This window comes from Rhincodon typus, chromosome 8 (assembly GCF_021869965.1).
Source record: "Rhincodon typus isolate 14 chromosome 8, sRhiTyp1.1, whole genome shotgun sequence".
NCBI classification, from domain to species: Eukaryota; Metazoa; Chordata; class Chondrichthyes; order Orectolobiformes; family Rhincodontidae; genus Rhincodon; species Rhincodon typus.
In genome coordinates, this window is record NC_063339.1 from 37,248,982 (window position 1) to 37,270,574 (window position 21,593).

The 21,593-nt window shown below is 40.7% G+C and overlaps 1 protein-coding gene across 1 annotated transcript in view; it reads left to right on the plus strand.

Annotated features, from left to right (window-relative positions):
• LOC109924086 (60 kDa lysophospholipase-like) overlaps positions 1-21,593 on the plus strand; it is an 83,749-nt gene that overhangs the window by 47,898 nt on the left and 14,258 nt on the right. Inside the window, 3 exon segments of the mRNA XM_048600097.1 lie at positions 136-249; positions 14,249-14,369; positions 15,515-15,609. Of these exon segments, the coding sequence (XP_048456054.1) occupies positions 136-249; positions 14,249-14,369; positions 15,515-15,609 (330 nt within the window).

Below are 21,593 nucleotides of genomic sequence, written 5' to 3' on the forward strand. Positions count from 1 at the left end.
GTTCATCCAGCTCTACACCTTGTTATTACAGAGCTAGCTATGTTCTGTTCTCTTCAAAATAATTTTATCATATAGTATAGGTTTCATGTATTTCAAGTTGAATTTGTTTTACATCTTTCGAACTTTTGATTTCAGGCTCTTACTGACCTTGGCATTATTCCGGGACACGACACGACACCTGAAGCTGCTTTGGCCAAATTGTCCTATGTACTGGGCAAGACCGAACTTACTACACAGGAGAAGGAAAAGGTAATTTTGTTTCAGTTGCAAAATAATATCCTGGTGCTGTGCATAATGTTTTCTTTTTTTATTCACTTTAGATACAACATGATTTATTAAATGCATGGAAATGTATTTTTTCTTTAAGCAACTCATTTGTTTTTGCTAATCATTCATTGGGTGTGGTGGTAAAATGTAGTATTTATTGCCCATCCCTAATTTACTTTGAAAAGCTGGGGGTACATTACCTTTTTGAACTGCTGCCATCCATGTGGTAGGGACACCACAGTGGTCTTAGGGAGGAACTTCCAGGATTTTGACTCATCAACGGCAAATGAATGATGCATTTCTATGGGGAGAAACCTTTAAACACCCCGAAGCAGCCTGGGCAAATATCTGTAGAATTTGAGTGGGTAAAACAAAATAATTTGATTGTTAATGTAGACATTAAAGATAGAACTACATATGACACACTTAGGGAAGTAATTTTACAAGAAAAATTTAAAAATTCACTCCCTTCCTTAATGAAAATAAGCAAGGTAGCTGAGACTTATGTTACCTTTTGACAAAAAAAAATCAAGTAACTCACAGGCATTTTGCTTACTTCCCCTGCACTCTCAATACATGAGAAATATCCAGTTTTCTTTTGGCCTTCTCAACTGCTCAGCTGCTTTTTAACAAAGGAAAAAATGATTGTGTCCCTTTCATCAAATTGGCCTAATCTTGGTAATTCCTTGAAAATCATTCAGTGATAAACCTTCCATATGCAGAAAAGTCTTAGTAATTTCCAAATTCATTTTGATATAAAAATGCTCAAGAAATCTGGTGTATTTCTTGTTATCATTTTCTAATTATTCACATGCCAATTTGAATTTAACAATGCTATCAATTTTGGTTCTCAGGATTAGCCTTCCCTTTTATGTTATGACCAAGGCTGGAGGAATGCACTATTGTTGTAGTCCCATTATACCACAGTTCACAGCATAAAAATATTTTTTCTGGTTCCCAGTTGACCGATTAAATACGTTATTTGTATAAGGCTCTCAACCAAAAGATCAACCAAATTTCTTAACAAACACAATTGTGCGTCATTATCAAGACAAAACTTAATCAATAAAGATGCAATAATTCATTAACATACACAGTCAATAACATAGAAGAATAAGTACTCTTCAGAAAAAAGAGGATGAAAATATCATTCCCTTCGAAGATTGGCTTTCTGAAGAAAAAAAAATGCAATAGGCTATTCTAGAAGGCAAAAGGATAGAGCATAAGCAGTTGCAAAATCTGTTGCACTGATAATCTGGCACATATGGTCAAGTCACTTATCATGCATAGTTATCTGTAATCTTGCAACACAAAAAATTAGTCAGGTTTCACCCTGGACTAATTTAGAGGGTTTTGTTTTTGGAAATTGCCAAAATCAGCTGGGCAGTTCATTCATAGCAAGCTTTCCTCCAAGTCAACTTGTTATTAGTAGGTTGCCCTCCAACTGAACCAATAAAACCATCTGTCCAATGACCAGCGAGGTGAAGTCCCAGTGACTTGAAACTCTCTCTCTTTACAGCAAAGTACAGAAAAGCAAATACAGAAAACAAACCATCTTCGGCACGTACAGGAATGTTCACACACTTATTCAAGGTTATGCAGCTGTCGATTATCATCAACAATTTTAGCCCTTCAGCCCATCCTATACAATCCACCCTTGATGATATTTGACAGCGCATGTTACAATTGCAAACACAGATGCAAATCTGCAATAGATGCATAAGAACGTATAATAAGCATGTGTAACCTACACTAGAAAATTAAAACTACAATATAAATAACCATTATCAATCCTAATACTATAACAATCGGGTGTATCATCAAATGAATGATCACAGTGGCCTTTTGCATGAGATTAAGTACAGCAGCTGTCAACTGATGAATCATCCATCCATAATAAATTCACATGGTTCTGTGAAGAAATCATATCTTGTCAGACAATATTTGACAACTCAGTCTCCATTGTTAACTTCCCCCTGTCTATACATACTGGTACTTCCTGCCCCATTATCAATATCCAATAGATACCACCTCATCCACGGGCAAGTATCTCACTAGGCTTAGGCAGGTGTTGTGGGTGCCCACACTTTTCTCCCTGTACAAGGTTCATCAGATGTTGTAGGTTTATTGGGAGGATGTAACTGGCTACCTCCTTTAAACATTCTACTCATGGGGGTTCCTCCCTTCGAGGCCAGTTATTCAGATTATACAATGCCTGTGGCAGCACTTTGAGCCACGCCAGTAACGTATGATTTAGGGGTCAATAATTTAATTTGTTGTTTTAATAACACATTCATTCATTCGACAAGGCCAGCTACTTGAGGGTAATGAGGAATGTGGATCATCCAATGTATCCCATTGTCTGCAGCCCATTGGTGCACCTTTTGACCTGTAAAGTATAAGCCGTTATCTGATTGTATTTCTGATGGTTCACCATAGCAGGATCAACTGTTCCAAGCCCTTAACAATGTTACTCTGATTTGCTTTGGTTGTCAAGGAAAGCTAACATTAGCCCAGAGTAAGTGTCAACTATGGTTAAAAGATATTGATATCAATGTTGTAAGGGTAATGGGCCAACATAATCAATCTGCCAGATTTGAGCAGGTTGATCTCCTCGCTTGATTTGTGCCATTGGCTTTGTTGGCAGTGATACGTGTTTTGGCATATTTCACACCTGCCAATGATCCTTTTACCAGATCAGCGGGTAAGGAGAAACCTTGATCTCTTGCCTATTGGACAGTGTTGTGATACCCTAAGTGTCCTGATTTTTCTTGAGGCCATTTTCCAGTGTGATATTTTTCAGACGCATCTTCAACTGTTTTGGGTTCTACTATTCCATCTACGGTATTGTTGTGATTGGCAGATTCCAAACCATCCTTCATATGGACATCAACATGATGCACAGTAATTTTCATGTGCTGCGCCTTTGCCAATATTTGTTTCCATAGCTCTATTCCCCACAGGGGCTTTCCAGCAATTTTCCAGTCATGTGACTGTCAGGTTGGCATCCATACAGCCATTCTGTTGGCCACTGCCCACAAGTCAGTATAAATGTGCAGATGCTGACTCTGTTCTTCCAGTGCTCGGACCACAGCTGCTAATTCAGCATACTGGCTCGATCCCCCATCTCCTTCACTATGGATAATCATCTGTATGGAGGGATTAAACGCAGCTGCTCGCCACTGCCTTTGGCCATTCTTCCGGGTGGCTGATTTATCAGTGAACCAAACACAATGATAAGTATCTTCGGGCAGCTATGTGAATGGAACGTCCCATTGAACGGGAGGTGCATGTATGGCTGGGTTGGAACTTGGAGTTTGTTTACCTGATGTGTATTCAGCTTTTTATTCATGGTGTTTGGCAACCCATTCCCTTCCCTTCTTGGCTTGATCAGATTTGTACCATTTCCATTTTACAATGGACCTTGTGGGTCACAATGTCAGACAACACCCACGTCAGAATTGGTAATTCAGGTCAGAGGAGCACTTTGTCCTCACTCGTTTACTCCTCAGTTTCTACTAGGGCCAGTATCAGGCCAAAATTTGCTTTCCAGATGATGTGCATTGTATAGTGCCTCAGTCAGTTTTCTGGACCTTTCCCTTTTTTTCTCTGCCATAAGCTCCATGTCGCTGCATCTTGTACAACTCATACTTGTAATTCAAAGGGTAAACCTGGTATCTGAGGAGCCGGGGCAGCGCTACGACCTCTTTCGAGGCCATAAATACTTTCTGCTGTTCATTGTCCTATTCAAACTGAGCTTTCTTTCAAGTAATGGCATATAAAGGTCTTAGCAATGTGGTTAAGTGAGGTATATGTCTGCACCAATAAATTTCTGTGCCTCAGTCTTGCTCGATGGAACAACCATTTCTAGTATTTTATTCTTTACTTTTTCAGGGATGACTCTATCCCCTTTTGTCCACCGAATGCCTAAAAACTGCACTGATTGTGCTGTTCCTTGTATCTTCTTTGGGTTCACTTCCCTATCTCGCATATGTGGCTAGAGCTTCTGCCATCACGGTTTCCCTTTGTCTGCAGATCAAGGTGTCATCAATATAATGTGCTACGTGAATGTCCGGTGGCAATGGAATAATGATGGGTTCCAATTTTGCCTTGCCAACAGTAACCATCACAGCTCGTATACAAAAGAGAATTTGACCAGTGGGGTTTGCAAGGTAGTACCTCAAGTCCATACCGATAATATTTTCTGGTATTTTCTGATATCAATACCGGGACTACTCATGGAGGTCCATTCCCCAAGGCTATTCTAATATTTGTTCTAACTGTCAGTGTTACTGCCCCACCAAACACATTAATAGTCATTTTGAGCCCTACATGTCTATATGGATTGCCATGTTTCACGTAACTTCTGCCCCAGTATCTAGTAATGTGATAGCTCGTTGTAGATTGCCTTTCCTCCAATAAACGGTCATAGGGACATGAGGCCTTGGGTGTCCAGTCATCCTACCAAATGCCCTTACAAAGATGCCAGAGTCCCAGCCCCACCTCTAATCAATTGGCTGATTGGCTCATCACAACTGCCTGACCTCCTCAAGTAGGAGGATATCTGGGAAGTCCTAGTGTACAATGCCTCATCCTGGGAGTAGACGCAGTGGGGGCGGAGGATTTGAGAGCATGGGATAGCATTTTTACAGAAGGCTGGGTGAGACGAGGTGTAGTCAAGGTAATTGTGGGAGTCAGTAGGTTTTGAAATGGATATTAGTAGTGAGTTGGATGCCGGAAATGGAGACAGATAGGTCCAGGAAGGGGAGGAAGGTGTCAGAAATGGTCCAGGTGAATTTGAGGACACGGTAGAAGGTGTTGACAAAGTTAATGAACTTTGCCACACTGCTCCCAGAATGAGCCATTCTACTCGAGGACTTCCCAGATATTCTCCTACTTCAAGGACATCAGTTTCCCTTCCTTTGTTATTAAGGATGCCCTTGACACATCGCCTCCATTTCCTGCACTTCTGCCCTCAAACCCTCTCCCCATGACAACAATAAGGATAGAATCCCCTTAAGTCCTCACATACCACCCCAGCAACCTCCAAATACAATGCATCATCCTCTGAAATTTCCACCATCTACAATTGGACCCTGCCACATTCACTCCATGACTTCTTCATCAGCTCCACTCTCCCAACCAACCCCTCCACCGCATCCAGTACCTTTCCATGCAATCACAGGAGGTTGTACACCTGCCCCCACACCTCCCCTCTCACCTCTCTCCAAGTCCCTAAACAATCCTTCCAAATCTGGCAGAGATTCACCTGCACTTCATCTAACCTCATTTACTGTATCTGTAGCTCCCAATCTGGTCTCCTCCATCTCAGGGAGACCAAATGCAGATTAAGGGACTGGTTTGTGGAGCATCTCCGCTCTCCGTGCACCAACTAGCCCGTAATTCCCCTTCCCACTCCCCAAGTGACATGTCTATCCTTGCCCTCCTCCAATGTCAGGGTGAGGCCACATACAAACTGGAGGAACAACCCCTCATTTTTTGCCTTGGGAGCTTACAGCTCAATTAGTTGAATATTGACTTCACCAGCTTTAAAATCTCTCCTCCCCCCCACCAACCTGTCCATCTTTTGACTCACCTACCCATTCCATCCTTCCGGCTGACCAACCACAAAAAACCCCTACAAGCATCACCAGCTTCAAAATCTTTCCACCCCCAACCTGTCAATCTTCCCACTCACCTACCCACTCCACCCTTCCCACTGACCAACCACAATAACCCCCTACCTGTATCCACCTATCTCCATCTCACCTACCCTTCCCCCAGCACTACCCCCTCTAGGCTTCCTTCTCCCTCTCCAGTCCGGAAGAAGGGTTTCGACGCAAAACATTGACTTTCCTGCTCCTTGGATGTTGTCTGATGTACTGTGCTTTTCCAGCTCCATATTTTTTGACTCTAGCTTCCAGCATCTGCAGTCCTTTCTGATTCACCTTGTTGTCCCTGTTTGTTGCTTGCTCACGTAGGTCTCACTCCTCACTTCTCATCCTCCACATCCTCTACCTGTCCCAACAACAAACATACCTGTCTCACTGCCTTTCCCTGGGCTGGCCCTAATAGGGCTAGTAGGGCACCTCTCATCCAGCCCGGACCACCACATTAGCGACTCCTCATTCTGGCTGTGAAAGCTTCCTGCTCCAGACCATGAAACTGTTGAAAATACATACCTGCTTGTGTAGCCAAATCCCTCAAGTGTTTTGTACCTTCTGGTATGCCTTCCCATCTTTTAAAATCATCTTCCCAATCTATCGGGGAAGGATAGTTGTTTCCTACTGCTAGTGTCAGTGTATCCCACAACGACCCAGTTTGCCCTATGTTTCTAAAAAGGCTATTCACATGTGGATCAACACTTAATGTTCCCAGATTCCCTTGCTCTGTGGCACTCAGCATGATATGGGCGGCGCCCTGGTCCCATGACCGTGTCAATCAAGAGTTCACCCAACTTTTGCTTAAGCTGCGACCGCAAATCCTGTAGTTTGGACATAGAGTAATCTTTCACTATTCTTGAATTTTCTGGATTCTGCCCTCCTACCTGTTTTGCCTTATTTGTTATTAGGGATCGTGCTATTAGTCCCTTTTCTGAGGATGGCCCTGGAGGTGAAGCATCCATTTGGCATGGTGGCGAGGGCAGCACGGTGGCACAGTGGTTAGCACTACTGCCTCACAGCGCCAGGGACCTAGGTTTGATTCCACCCTTGGGCGACTGTATGGAGTTTACACATTCTCCCCATGTCTGCGTGGGTTTCCTCCAGATGCTCCAGTTTCCTCCCACAGTCCAAAGGTGTGCAGGTTAGGTGGATTGGCCATGCTAAATTGCTCATAGTGTTCAGATTCGAGGGATGGGTCTGGGTGGGATGCTCTGAGGGTCGGTGTGGACTTGTTGGGCTGAAGGGCCTGTTTCCACACCGTAGGGATTCTATGTTCTATGATCTATGATCTACCTGTCTGTCCATTCAGACTCTGAATCAGACGAATACCACACATCAACGTTGGGGTCCAATTGTGTGGTTAATAACGTGTGCACTTTGACTGGGTCAACTTTCCAATTGCGCCATTTTCCTTTCTTTTTCTGCTGTACTGTTGCCAGACGGCATACCAGCTGGTTCTGTTTCTCCTCCGCCTTCTCTGCTCTCTCCTGCACTGTCTTAACTGCTTCTGTTGGGGTGATGTTAGCTGTTCTACCACTGTCGATGTGGCCTCAAGCTGTCTGTTTTTGCTCTGGCACTCTTCTATTTCTCTACACATAGAACACAAAACTGTTAAAAAAAATCCATCCCATTTGCAGTACACTGCCGTAGCTTTTGGGGAAGCCTGCTTCCCACAAGCACTCTTGTATGGCAGCAGCCTGCATGAATAACCCTCCTTTCTCTCTTTTTCCAGTTATAATTGTCCTCTGTTCTTGTGAGTGTCTTAACTGTCTTAACAAGTTAACGATGGACCCGAATCCAGAGCCTGCCACATTCCATCCTGGAATACAGAATGTCTCTGGAGCATTAGGTTGCCTTTCCCTTCTCTTAAACATTTTCCTGAATCCCATCCTCGTTGCCAAAAATGTCTTGGATCACAGAGTGTATCCAAGGGGTTCTTCGGATTCGGTTAAATGTAGTTAAGAGAAGACTCAACAACAGTAACTTGCTTAAATACGAATGTTTATTAAGTAAAATCTAAACAAAAGAAATCAAAGGAGAAAAAGCAATAAATCTCATGCCCTCCTGCCCGTTGGGGTCCCCTTGATCGGCGGCTGATCTGGAGGCTTGGGTTCATTCCTGGTACTGTTCGTGATCCCGGTCCAAGGTGAAGTCCCAGCAACTTGGAACGAAACTCTGTCTCTTATACAGTGTGACAAACAGCAAGGTACAGAAGAGCAAATACAGGAAACAAACTGTTTTCGACACATACAAGAATGTTTACAGGACTCATTCAAGGTCATGCAGCTGTCGAATATCATCAACAATTTCAGCCCTTCAGCCCATTCTATACATGTGCTTACTGTGGTGGTAATGTCCTGCTGAGTCTCTTTATGATCACTAGAACATTCTATCTCACTGCAGGATATAAGGTATCCCTGCACCTTCAGACTCCTAGATAAGGTGGTTCAAATTCTTGTCACACAACCTCGGTTGTGTGCCTCACTGGGCATCAATAGCATTGCTCCTCCGTGAATAACTGTTACTTGCTACACACAGGCTTATGCAGTCACGTGCTAGAACCTGAATCTCATGGGGGTTTGGAGCAGACATTGGCTAGGCTCAGCTTAGGTGTGAGCATTGCAAAAGTGCACGGTTTGTTCTGGAGCAGACGTGAACCTGCCGGCTTACTCTGTCAGTCATATGTGCCTGTGGTGTCAGTGTGTGGCTGGGTGAAGAATGTTTGGGGGCTCACATTTGGAAATATGGACACTAAAAGAGTATGAATGGGGACCAATTATGTACAAGCAGGATCTAGAAAACAACGCATGAGACATGATGTCTATATCACTTGCTTCAGAGTGCCAGTATCTGCAGAGGCTATCAAAATGCAGCCAACAGTGATTGACTGTTATGTGGTTACCCTCTATGCATGTTAAAACTTATTATTTATACTTTCCTATGGAAGTCTTACAGTGGTTATCTCTTGCTGCATTAATAACCAGTTGGCCAATATTTACAGGTTATATTCACATAACAGCATTCTTATGTCTCCTTCACAGATTTGTGATTCCGACAACTTTCTTTCTCTCACAATAAATGGCATCCAGGGCAACCTTTTGTATTGGAATAAAAGTGTGAAATGCACTGCTCCTCATTTCAGTCCTGAGTCCGACCTCCTTTTGTGGTCAGTGGGCTGATTCCATCTCGACCCAACACCCAAGAGTGAAAATCTGATCTGCTGAGTTGGGAGCTATCCTAACTCCTGTGATCTGCTTCAGCTGCAAAGTCCAGCCTACGTCTCCAGTTGAGGTTGAATCATAGTTTATGCAGGGTTCTTATAATTCTTTTGTTTTTGTGTTCTATGTTCCTAGTCGTAAATGGTTGTACTTGCTTTTGCCTCAAAACTAGAGTGTTCATTTTTTTATTCAGTCACGTGATGTGGGCATTACTAGCTATGCCAGCATTTATTGCCTTTGCCTAATTGAAACCATGTGCATCTGGTGGAGATAACAAGGTGTAGAGCTGGATGAACGTAGCAGGCCAAGCAGCATCAGAGGAGCAGGAAAGCTGACATTTTGGGCCTAGACCCTTCTTAGTAAGTAACTTAGAGAGGAACTTGTAGGCGGTGGTATTCCCATGCATCTGTTGCCCTTTTCCTTCTAGGTGGTGGAGAACATGTTATTTCCTCTGAAGGAGGCATGTGCAGTCTTTATTCATTAATGGGATGAGGGTGTCACTGGCTAAGCAGCATTTATTGCCCATTCCTAATTGCCCAGAGGGCAGTTCAGAGTCAACCACATGGTCTGGAGTGACATGTAGGCCAGACCATGTAAGGATGGCAGCTTCCTTCCCTAAAGGACAGTAGAGAACCAGATTGGTTTTTCTGACAATCGACAATGGATTCGTGGTCAATATTAGATTCTTAATTCCAGACATTTTTATTGAATTCAAAATCCACCATCTACCATGACGGGATTTGAACCCAGGTCCCCAGAATATTATCTGGGTTTCTGGATTAACAGTCCAGTGATAATACCACTAGGCCATTGCCTCCAGAAGGTTATATCTATTGTTATCAGTCACTACAAGTTGCAACTTAAGCTGTCAATAAACTTGTTTGAACTTTTCAAGTAAATTGAAATTATGCTGCTCAATGTGTGTCATTACTGATAACATAAGAATTACCTGCCTTGTAGCCACAGTATTTATGGGGCTGGTCCAGCTGAGTTTCTGGGCACTAGCAACCCTGGGATGTTGGTATTCGGGATTTAGTGGTTAGATTCATTCTTATTGGAGATAAATATTGCCTGGCATTTGTGTGGTGTAAATATTACTTGCCACTTATCAGCATAAGTTTAAATGTTATCCAGCTCTTGCTGCATTTGAAAATGGACTGCTTTAGTATCTGAGGAATCATGAACAGTGCCACACTTATGCAATCATCAGTAAACATGCCCACTTCTGACCTTATGATGGAGAGAAGGTCATCGATGAAGCAATTGAAGATAGAGTCGTAGAGGTGTACATTATGGAAACAGACTCTTCTGCCCACCAGATATCTTAAATAAATCTAGTCCCATTTGCCAGAATTTGACCCAGTTCCCTCTAACCCTTCCTATTCATGTAGCCTTCCAGATGCCTTTTAAATGTTGTAATTGTACCAGCCTCCACCACTTCCTCTGGCAGCTCATTCCATACACGCACCACCCTCTGCGTGAAAAAGTTGTCCTTTGGGTGCCTTTTAAATCCTTTCCTTCTCATCTTAAACTTATGCCCTCTTGTTTTGGACTCCCCCACCCTGGAAAAGACCTTGTTTATTTACCCTTTCCATGCCTCTCGTGATCTTATAAACATCTATTAGGGCACCCCTCAGCCCCTGACACTTCAGTGAAAATAGCCCCAGCCTATTCAGCCTCTCCCTACAGCTCAAACTCTCCGACCCTGGCAACGTCCTTGTAAATCTTTTCTGAACCCTTTCAAGTTTCACAACATACTTCCTACAGCAGGGAGACCAGAATTGCACGCAGTATTCCAAAAGTGGCTTACCAATGTCCTGTACAGCCGCAACATGACCTCCCAACTCCTATACTTAATGCACTGACCAATAAAGGCAAGTGTACCAAACACCTCCTTTACTTCACTCCTGCAGTTCTGAGGAAGGGTCACCGGACCTGAAACATTAACTCTGATTTTCTCTTCACAGATGCTGCCAGAGCTGCTGAGCTTTTCCAGCAACTTCTGTTTTTGTACCTCCTTCACTATCCTATTTACCTGTGACTCCACTTTCAAAGAGCTATGAACCTGCACTCTGAGATCTCTTTGTTCAGCGACACTCCCCATGACCTTACCAAAGATTGGTTGGATCTTGGATATTAGGACTGCAGTTGCAGTCTCAGTATCAGAGTGTCAGCTTCTGCATGACTTTACACAGGCTAACAATAAATTTCAGATGACCCATTTTTGGATCTGTATTGTTCTTATCCAATTGCCAGTTCTCATTTCCACATTACCTGACATTTATGAACGGGTCTCTCTGTAAACAGCAGTGAATGCTGATGATAGATAATCAGGAAATTTCAGTAGGTGAAATTTCCTACCTCCATAAACTCATAGACTGGGTGTAGTATTGTTTAGTAAAAATTAATAAATAAGTATTTTGAATAAAATATTTAAGAGTAAATTTGTTATCCTGTGTAAGATTTGAAACAATGCCCTGGGATTAAGAGTCACATTATCATCTGATACATTTAAAAAATTTTGTTTGAACAACACAGGTTTTAAAAATCCCAATCAAAGAAGAATAACACTCAATTTTAAACGTTTTTCCGATCCTTTGATAATCTTCCTTCAACTTGCCAAAATAGTATTGTTGGGGATTGAAAACAACGAAAGTCACTGGTAACATAATAATTTCAAAGAAAGAGTAAGCCACATCTTGCAAAATTGCAAATGTTACATATGAAAGCCTTTAGTCCAGATCTTAAAAGACCCCAACATATTCTAGCAAAATAGCCAGAAATTCTGTACAGTCATAGTGAAATTCAAGTTTCACAATTTAACAGAATAGTTCTAATACTTCCACTTCAATTCAAATCAACACTTATTTGCACAAAATAAAACAAAATGGCACATGCTTCAAGAAAAGATAAATTTGATAAGTTCCCTGTTCTTTCTTCAGCCAATTTCCAAATGAATGTAATAAAACTCAAAACAAAAATTAGCTTTCACTGTTTAATAAAACCTTCAATATGCAAACATCAGCAAAGTTGGAACTTTTAACAATTTGTAAAATTTTTCACTGGTGATTTACCTTTTGTGCGTTTTTTTAAAACTTATTTCTTCTCCTCTAAACTGTTATCTTTAACTGTGAATTTTCTTTTGTGTCATTTCTTTACAACATTTGAATACCATAGCTTCACATCCTCCCAAACAATCTCTTTTCTTCCTCTTATGTCATGTCCCATTAACCCTCCTCGCTCATACTTTTCTCTCTTTTCTGAGCTTCTAACCATCACTTGCACACAGCTTTCGAATCACTAATCTTTGTGTTGTTCTCAATTTCTGTTCTTAACCTGATCTTTCACATCCAACATCTTTAATCCCTCCATGCATCAAACAGCATTCAGCATATCAGGATAGCAGATATACCTTACATCCATTACTCTGCTTCAAATACTGATCAATCTCCACTTAGGACCATTCAATCTAACCCTAATTTAAAGGTAACTTCCCTGTAGTATATTTAGTTATTATGGATTTTCACTTTAAATTTGTCATTTAATTCTACTTTACATGAGTTCACAGATTAACATAAATTCAATAAGTCTTTTTATTTTAAATAGTCACTCAGCCTTATGGTTTCTTTTACCTGTGAATTAAAGAAGAATAAATTGAATTCCATTAAAAATTTGTCACGTTTAATGGAGTTATTATTTAATTAAAAAATACAGAAAATGATTAACAGGTTGAAGATGGAAATTATTTGATAAAAATAAAACAGCTATGTTGCTGCATGCCTAGCAAATGAATGATTTAGCAATCACATGAAATGGCCAGCTCTGCTTGATAGCAGATTCTTCTTCCAAATGTTGGTTGGGTTTCTCCTACTGACATTTAATTAGGTTCCTTATTACCGCAGGAAAATATCAACGATGTCTTCATCTTCTTATTTCCCTTTTCAATTTATTGATTGACATGTCATCTCTTAATATCACGATTTTGAATTGTAACCTGAGTTTGATGTTTAACCTGTGTGGTTTGAACCCACTGAGAAAATTGTCCATCTTTCTTTAATAATTTTCCATCATGTGAAGTCCTTGTAGTCAATTTTCCAGGTAAAAATTCTTGAATTATAGCAAAATGTTAATCCTACTTTATCTTATTTAGATAGTTTCTAACATTGATCCAAATACTAATGTCTCTTTCACCAACACTATCTTCATCTTTTTTAAAGCTCTTGTTTCATTTTACTACCTTATCATGGCACAGAAAGTTGAACTTAAAAGACAAGTATTTCATTCATGGTTTTCAGTTTGTTAGGGACAAAGCAGTTGATTGAGTTAAAACGTAGATCAATTTGCTGCTTTTCCTTGTGGGAAAAGCAACGGAACCATGAGGGAGTCTTTAGAACCAATTAAATTTGACGATTAAGGGTAAATCAGGAGAAGCACTGAAAAAGAAATTGCACTAATGTTGATGAATCAATATCAAGTCAGGTACTGCAAAACAATTAAAGGAACAAATATAGCATTAAATTGAGAGAAAAATAAAGGCACTGAAAGAAGAAGTAAGAAAATGTTAACAAATTAAGATTTAAAACTTTACAAAATCCAAGAGTTCACCATAAAAAGGAATGAAATGTTTGTTTGATTTCTGGGCCAGAAGACTTGATTGGATTTCAAAGGGTATTCAAGGCTGTTTAAAAATTAGACTTTCTTTTCTGTGCAAGTTGAATGGGCAAATGCAGCAATTTTATGACTCTCTCAGAGAGGCGAAGAATGAGTTATTGCTTTCAGCAAGCTCACGAGAGTAGCAGTTGATTTGTAATTTATGGGTACTTCTATTTCAGTAAATTGCTGACTAATTTACACATCAAGTAGAGTATTCATTGCTGTTCATTTTTTCAGCACATTTTGACCTGATAATTTTGACTTGTTTCAAATGTTATAGACTTGAAATCCATTTGATAATATTTTATTGCTGTTGATAAAATATAACTTAATTACATTTACCCATCATTTGAACAGATGTTAGAAAAAGTTGAATGCTCTTACATGGTCTTGCTCATTGTGATTTTGCAATGTTGAACTACTGAAATTTGTTTTGCTTTGTCTGAGATGCTGTCTGAAAATCTGAGAGGAGAAATGAGCACAACACTTGGCAGTACAAAGACCTCTCTTAAAGATAGTCAATTTATTCAAACTATTGCCAAGTCTCTCAATGTCAGTTGCAAAGAGGTAAACTGTATACTTCAAATGTTTTACTGTCCCATAGTTATTGAACTTACCATGTTAACTTCTGTTGAAATTTTGATGAATATTTTCAATCCCTTTAAAGACTGTCATGCTTTTGTGTCAAAATGTTATGATCAGGAAGTTAATAGGTAGTATTTAACAGAGGAGAACCAACTGGACAGCTGGCGAGAGCCCTGTGTTGCCACATTGTACATAGACTCATATAGCATACAATCAGACCCTTCGGTCCATCCAATCTATGCTGACCATAATCCCAAATTAAACTAGTACCACCTGCCTGCAACTGGCCCATATCCCTCCAAACCTTTCTTATTCATGTACTTAACCAAATGTCTTTTAAAAGATGTAACTGTACCTGCGCCCAACACTTCCTCTGGAAGTTTCAAGAGCCAATTCAGCATTTAACTGGCCAATTGTGGACCTTCCCCAGGATCAAGGATCCAAGAGCAGAAGTTCCACTGACAGTGCGGCCCTCATCAGTCAAAGAGTGGCAACTCTACTAAATGGATACATAATTGATGAGGTGATAGTTGCTTCTAGTACAACACACAGCTAAAGCCTTCTTTCATTGTTCAACCCAGGCCACAGCTGAGACATGGTGGGGGAGCATTTCAATTTGGGGATCCCAGGGAATGGGCAAAGGAAGTAAGGTTGGTAGTAAGGGCAGAGTTGACCTCTCAATAGGCCCACCCACTTCCTGATGCTGAATCTCTCAATCAGGTGCTGAGGACCTTTTAAAACAAAAGGACCTTTCTGGGAGCAAGGAGATGGCCAGAATAGATTTGCTTGTTGAGCTTCCCCTTTACATTGCTGGATTATCAGTGGTATGGATGAGGGCTTTAAGTGGGCCTCAAATGGCAGTAAGTTGGATTGACCATATTAACCTTCCAGTCATGGAGCAAATCAGAATGGAGATGGGAAGGTCACAGGGTCCCCATCAATCACCTTCTTGCACAATTAAATGGCACCCACCATCAAGCTTGCAATGTGAGAAACAGGGATAGTCATATGAATATCAAAATGTTTTGTTGCTAAAAGGTTTATTCAATGTTAACATTTTGTTTCTAATCAAAGATTAATGAATGACATTATATGTAACAAGTTTCTTTCCTCTATTAAAACAACAACAACTGGAGAATATCCGAGATGTTTTGATTCCTTCCTTGGATTATGCAGCTGCAAGGACCGGTGATATCAGGACATTGGAGGAGATACAGGAAATGGTAAAGAAAGGAAAACACAAGCAGCAATAAAAATCAATAGTTGTTTAAATTATGAAACGAAATACAAAGTACTGGAAACATTAAGAGCATCAGATAGCATCTTTAGAGAAAGCAATGGATGCAAATTTCAGCATAGACCATTTGTAAAAATTGTTTTGCTGAAAGCTTCAATCCTGAACTGTTAACACTTTTATTTTCTTCAGTAGTGATTTCTGACCAACTCAGTGTTTCCAACATGTTTTATGTTTGTTTTATAACAAAGAAAGATCTCATTAGGCAGCTTTCTTATCACTGAATTTTCCAGTCGATTTAGTAGTCTTTATTGTCTAACATCTGCATGATTCAGGCAATTTAAATGGAAGGACAAAGATTAATTTATTTAGAGCTAATGATTTTTTTTTGGTGTGCGTTTTTCTGTTAGATAAACTTAGGCCAGACCTCAAGGTGTTTCTTTAAACATCAGACTGATGAGGTGTCATTGGACCAAAACATTAACTCTGCTTTCTCCACACAGATGCTAGCAGATCTGCTGAGTTTCTCCAAAAATTTTTGTTTTTGTTTCCAATCTCCAGCATCAGCAATTCTTCATTTTATTTCAGCAGTTATGGTGTTGAGGTGGCTGACCTATATCTGGAATGATAAGATAAATTAAGGGGGAAGAAAGCTTTTTAGATGCCTTATTAATGGTACAAGTCATAGAACATAGAACTGAACAGCACAGGAACTGGCCCTTCGGCCCATGATGTTGTGCTGAACATCATGCCAAAGTATAAAATTGGTTCAATAGAAACAAGTGTAATTGAGATTTTTGCTTTTTAACCAACTTGAGTTTTCTTGTTACCTCTTGATAGCAACACCAGTGGCCATTTAGGAAATGCTTATAAGCGACCAGGGGATCAAGAGTGCCCCTGTTAGCTCCAGAAAAATCACATGACGTGTCAATGGTCCATGTTGGATCATTGAAACTCAATCCTGGGTTTGTTACCATGAATCAAAAATGGAAGCTTCCAGTGCAAATAATCACTGCTTTGCCAGTTGTGTAATTGGAAGAGTTGGAATGAGTATCTTGACTTAGTTTGAGGGAGTTATGGATTTGCTGACCTATGTTAAGTAAGATTTAGGTAACTTTATGGTAGAACCTCCACTTGCTGAAAAGATGTTCTTGATCAGAGTCAATTTTCCTATCTATTATTTGCATCATTTGATATCTTTTTGGTCACCAATAAGTGTTCTGCCTATAATTGAATGGAAGAACAAGTTGCAATTGGCTTCAGAGGCCTGCTAAACTTTTTTACAAGGCAGGTCCTCTCTGAAGTTTTGTTAAAGACTTTTCTCACTTAAATATAGAACCATTGCATTTGTAATCAGCTGCTCTCTGTGCAATTACACGGACTTTTTTCAAAAATGAACCTCATACTAACTTTGGATGCTAGAGTTTGCAATGATTAAGTGTTGCTGTTGATTTTTTCCACTCATCTTATTTTTAGTTAAAATATGCCCATAAATAGGTAGATTATTTTGAGAAATCAATGGATGTATAAATTGTGGTGATGTGCAAGAGTGCCTCTGTAATTATTTTCATACTGCCACTCATCATAGTTCTAATGAAACATTGGCAGTGGGTAGATGCTGGAGACTGCTTAACGTTTTCAGTATGTTATTTAGGGTGTTGTGTTGTTGGTTGCAGGTGAGACTGTGTTGCACTAGGATTGCTCAATGTTTCTGGTTGTGGTATTGTTCTGATTTGGCGTGTGGTTTGTTGCATATAATTTGGCATTCATAGTCATAGCATCACAGAGTTGTACAGCACAGAAACAGACCCTTCAGTTCAACTTATCCATGACAACCAGATGTCCTAAATTAATCTAGTCCTATTTGCAAGCAAATGACCCACATCCCTCTAAACCCTTCCTATTCATGAACCCATCTTTTAAATGTTGTAATTATACCAGTATCCAACACTTCCTCTGGCACCTTACTCCCCTCTGCGTGAAAAAGTTGCCCCTTAGGTCCCTTTTAAATCTTTCCCCTCACCTTAAACCTAGTTTTGGGCCTTTAGTTTTGGACTCCCCTACCCTGTGGAAAAAACCTTGGCTATTCACCATATCCATGCCCCTCATGATTTTATATACCTCTGAGGTCTTCAACCTCAGCCTCCAATGCTCCAGGGAAAATAGCGCCAGCCTATTCAGCCTTTTGCAGAAGTTCAAACCCTCCAACCCCAGCAACATCCTGGTAAATCATTTCTGCATCCTTTCAAATTTAACAACATCTTTCCCACAGCAGCGAGACCAGAACTGGATGCAGAATTCCAGAAATAGCCTAATCAATGTCCTGTAGAGTCGCAACATGACATCTCAACTCTTATACTCCATTTACTCATATACAAATGTACCAAATGCCTTCTTTACTGCTCTGTGTATCTACTACTCCACTTTCAAAGAACTATGAATCTGCACCCTAAGGTCTCTTCGTTCTGCAACATCCATAAGACTATTCATACGTGATATAATCAGTCCTGGCCATCTGTTGACAACTTCTGATGCATTTCATGAACCTTCAGTTGAGTGTTGTATTTGATCTTTTTGTGGATGTTCAAATTAGGTATGAGTCATGGGCACATTTTATTTCCTCCTGTTTTCTAAATTAATGCATTTTGTACTGTTGGGAGTATCAATGAATAATGAGTGGGGAGAGTTGTCTTGCAATTCTATGCTGAATATTAGTTCTGCCTTGGATCCATGGAATGAAGAAGTTTACAACTTTGGTATGGTATATATAATCAGTTAAACTGTTCCATACAATCTGTCAGCTGATTATCTGCACTGTAGAGTTAGATATTGTAAACGTGGGGTTTCTAATCATGTGACTGCTTGTGAACTGCCGTGCTTGTATTCGTCTTAACAACACTGTGGCTGTGACCAAAGATGGGTCCTGCATGCCAGTAGGCCTGCCAACACCACATCAGTGACATCCTCAACAAAAACACCTGGGTTGACCAGGGCAAATTATTGAAGTAATGCTTGAGTTAATGGATACCAGGGATGACCTATTGTCTGTGCCGACTTTAGCAATGGTTGTTTGAACTATTGCTCACCAGTTGGTCCCATTAAACACTTCCCTGCTTCAACTTTACTGTCCCAGCAATGACACACAGGACATGGTGACTGTGTGCTGAGTAGTTGCATTTTTAGCAGGTTGAAATAGCCCATAATGCTGGAATGTTCACGTGCACATGAATGGCAGTCTTCACTTCAGCACCACTTAAGTGGGCAAATGACTGGCAAACACCAGACCCTTGGCCTCAAGCAACTCCCCTCTATGAACCATTTTCTGAAGCTGCCCTTTAGCTATTCGTTCAACAACATGGGTGTGGCCATCTGTGTTATGTCACTTGATGACTTTGTGAGTTTCAGGTACCAACATTATACATCTTATTCTGATCCCTAATATTCTGAATTCAGAGGAACACTCTCAGTCCAATCAGCCTTGCAATTGTTCAGTGTTTTTCTCCCCAGCATTTATCTCTGCCCTCTTGGACAGCTATCATCTTACAATATGTGGATTAATCTGTGTGATGCTAACTGTCCACTCATCGATGCAGTGGTTGCAATCAGAAGGTGTGGTGAGCTGAAGGGGATGGCCCACAGGCAGGACTGGGTCTCCTCCAAAGAAGACAGTGTGGAGAATAACCCACAAAGGAGTACGGAGTGCTATTATAAGTGTAGAGCAGCTTTGGAAGGTACTTAGACTACTTCTGGTGGCAAGGTGCTCATGATAGTCATGCAGAGTATGGTTGAATCATTTGCACTGTTCATTATCCTATGAATGATAGGGGTGGTGTTGCAATGCCACAAATCTTGTAAAACTTTTGTAGGATCTTGCTGTCAAAGTTGTGCCTCTGATCAATGTGAATCGAATATGGGATACCAAACAGACAAATCTATCATGCATTAACAATTTGTCTGTAGTCGAGGACTTTTGGTCATGGGTCAGAATGTCTCCTTGAACTTGAAGAACATAGAACAGCGAACTGTACAGCACAGGAATGGGTCCTTCAAATTAAACTAATCCCTCTGTCTGCCCTTGGTCCATATCTCTCCATTCCTTGCATATTCATGTGCTTACCTAGAAGTCTCTTAAACGTTCCTATTGTATCTGCCTCCACCACCTACTCTGGCAGCGCATTCCACACTCCTACCACTCTGTGTAAAAAAACTTGCCCCTCACATCTCCTTTGAACTCCACACCGCCCCCCCCCCAACTCCACCTTAAATGCACGCTCCCTAGTTTAAGGCATTTCGACTGTGGGAAAGATTCTGATCATCAACCCTATCTATGCATCTCATAATTTCATAGACTTATATCAAGTCTCCCCTCAGTCTCTGCCGCTCCAGAGAAAACAACCTGCGTTTCTCTAGCTGCTCCTCATAGGTAATACCCTCTAATCCAGTCAGCATCCTGTTAAACCTCTTCTACACCCTCTCCAAAGCCTCCACATCCTTCCTGTAATGTGAGAACCAGAACTGAATGCAGTACGCTAATTGTGGCCTAATCAAAGTCTTATAAAGCTGCAACATGATGACCTGAATCTTGTACTCAATTCCCCGACCAATAAAGGCAGGTATGCCATACGCCTTCTTCACCACCCTAACTAATTGCATCTAATTGGGAGCTATGGACTTCAACCTCAAGATCCCGCTGTACATCAATGCTGTACAGGGTCCTGCCATTAACTATATATTTTTTCCTTAACATTTGATCTCCCAAAGTACAGCATCTCTCATGTGCCTGGATTGAACTCCATCTGCCATTTCTCCGCCCATATCTGCAACTGATCTATATTCCGCTGTATCCTTTGACAACCTTCTACACTATCCATAACTCCTTCAATCTTTGTATCGTCTGCAAACTTACTAACTCACCCATCTAAATTTTCATCCAAGTCATTTATATATATCATAAACAGCAGAGGTTCCAGTAGAGAACCTCAATGAACACCACTAGTCACAGACTTCCAGCCTAAAAAATAATTTTTCACCACTTCACTCTACCTTCTATGGGCAAGCCAATTCTGAATTTATGCGGCCAAGTCACTGGATCCCATACATCCTCATCTTCTAGGTGAGCCTACTATGAGGGACCTTGTTGAAAGCCTTACTAAAATGCATGTAGACAACATCCACTGCTCTACCCTCATCGATCACCTTAGTCACCTCCTCAAAAAAATTTAATCAAGTTAGTAAGATGTGACCTGCCCTGCACAAAGCCATGCTTACTGTCCCTAATTAGGCCATGCTCTTCCAAATGCGTGTAAATCCTATCCCTAAGAACTCTGTCCAATAGCTTTCTATCACTGATGTAAGACATACCAGTCTGTAGTTTCCTACATTATCCCTATTTCCCTTCTTGAATAAAGGAATAACATTAGTTACTCACCAGTCCTCTGGGACCTCTCCAGTGGCTAGTGAGAATAAAGATCTTGGTCAAGGCCCCAGCAATTTCCTCTCTTGCCTCTCTCAATAACCTGGGGTAGGTACTATTGGGTCCTGGAGACTTATCCACCTTAATGCTCTTCAAAAGACCCAACCCCAGTTCTTTCTTCTTCTCAAAATGCCCTAGCATATTAGCATGCTCCACACAAATCTCACTATTCTCCATATCCTTCTCCTGGGTAAATACTGACATTTAGGATTTCACCCATATCCTCTGCCACCAAACACAAGTTCCCTCCTTTATCCTTGAGGGGTCCTACCTTCTCCCTAGTTATCCTCTTATTTTTAATATATGTATAGAATGCTTTGGGATTCTCTTTAAACCTATTTGCCAAGGTCATTTCATGGTTCTTTCTTGCTCTAAATCCTTGCTTGGGTGCTTTCTTGTTTTCTTTATATTCCTCACAGGCCCTGGCCAATTTTAGCTTCCTATTTCTTACGTTTGCTTCTTTTTTCCTTTTGATTACATTCATAACCTCTCTTGCTATC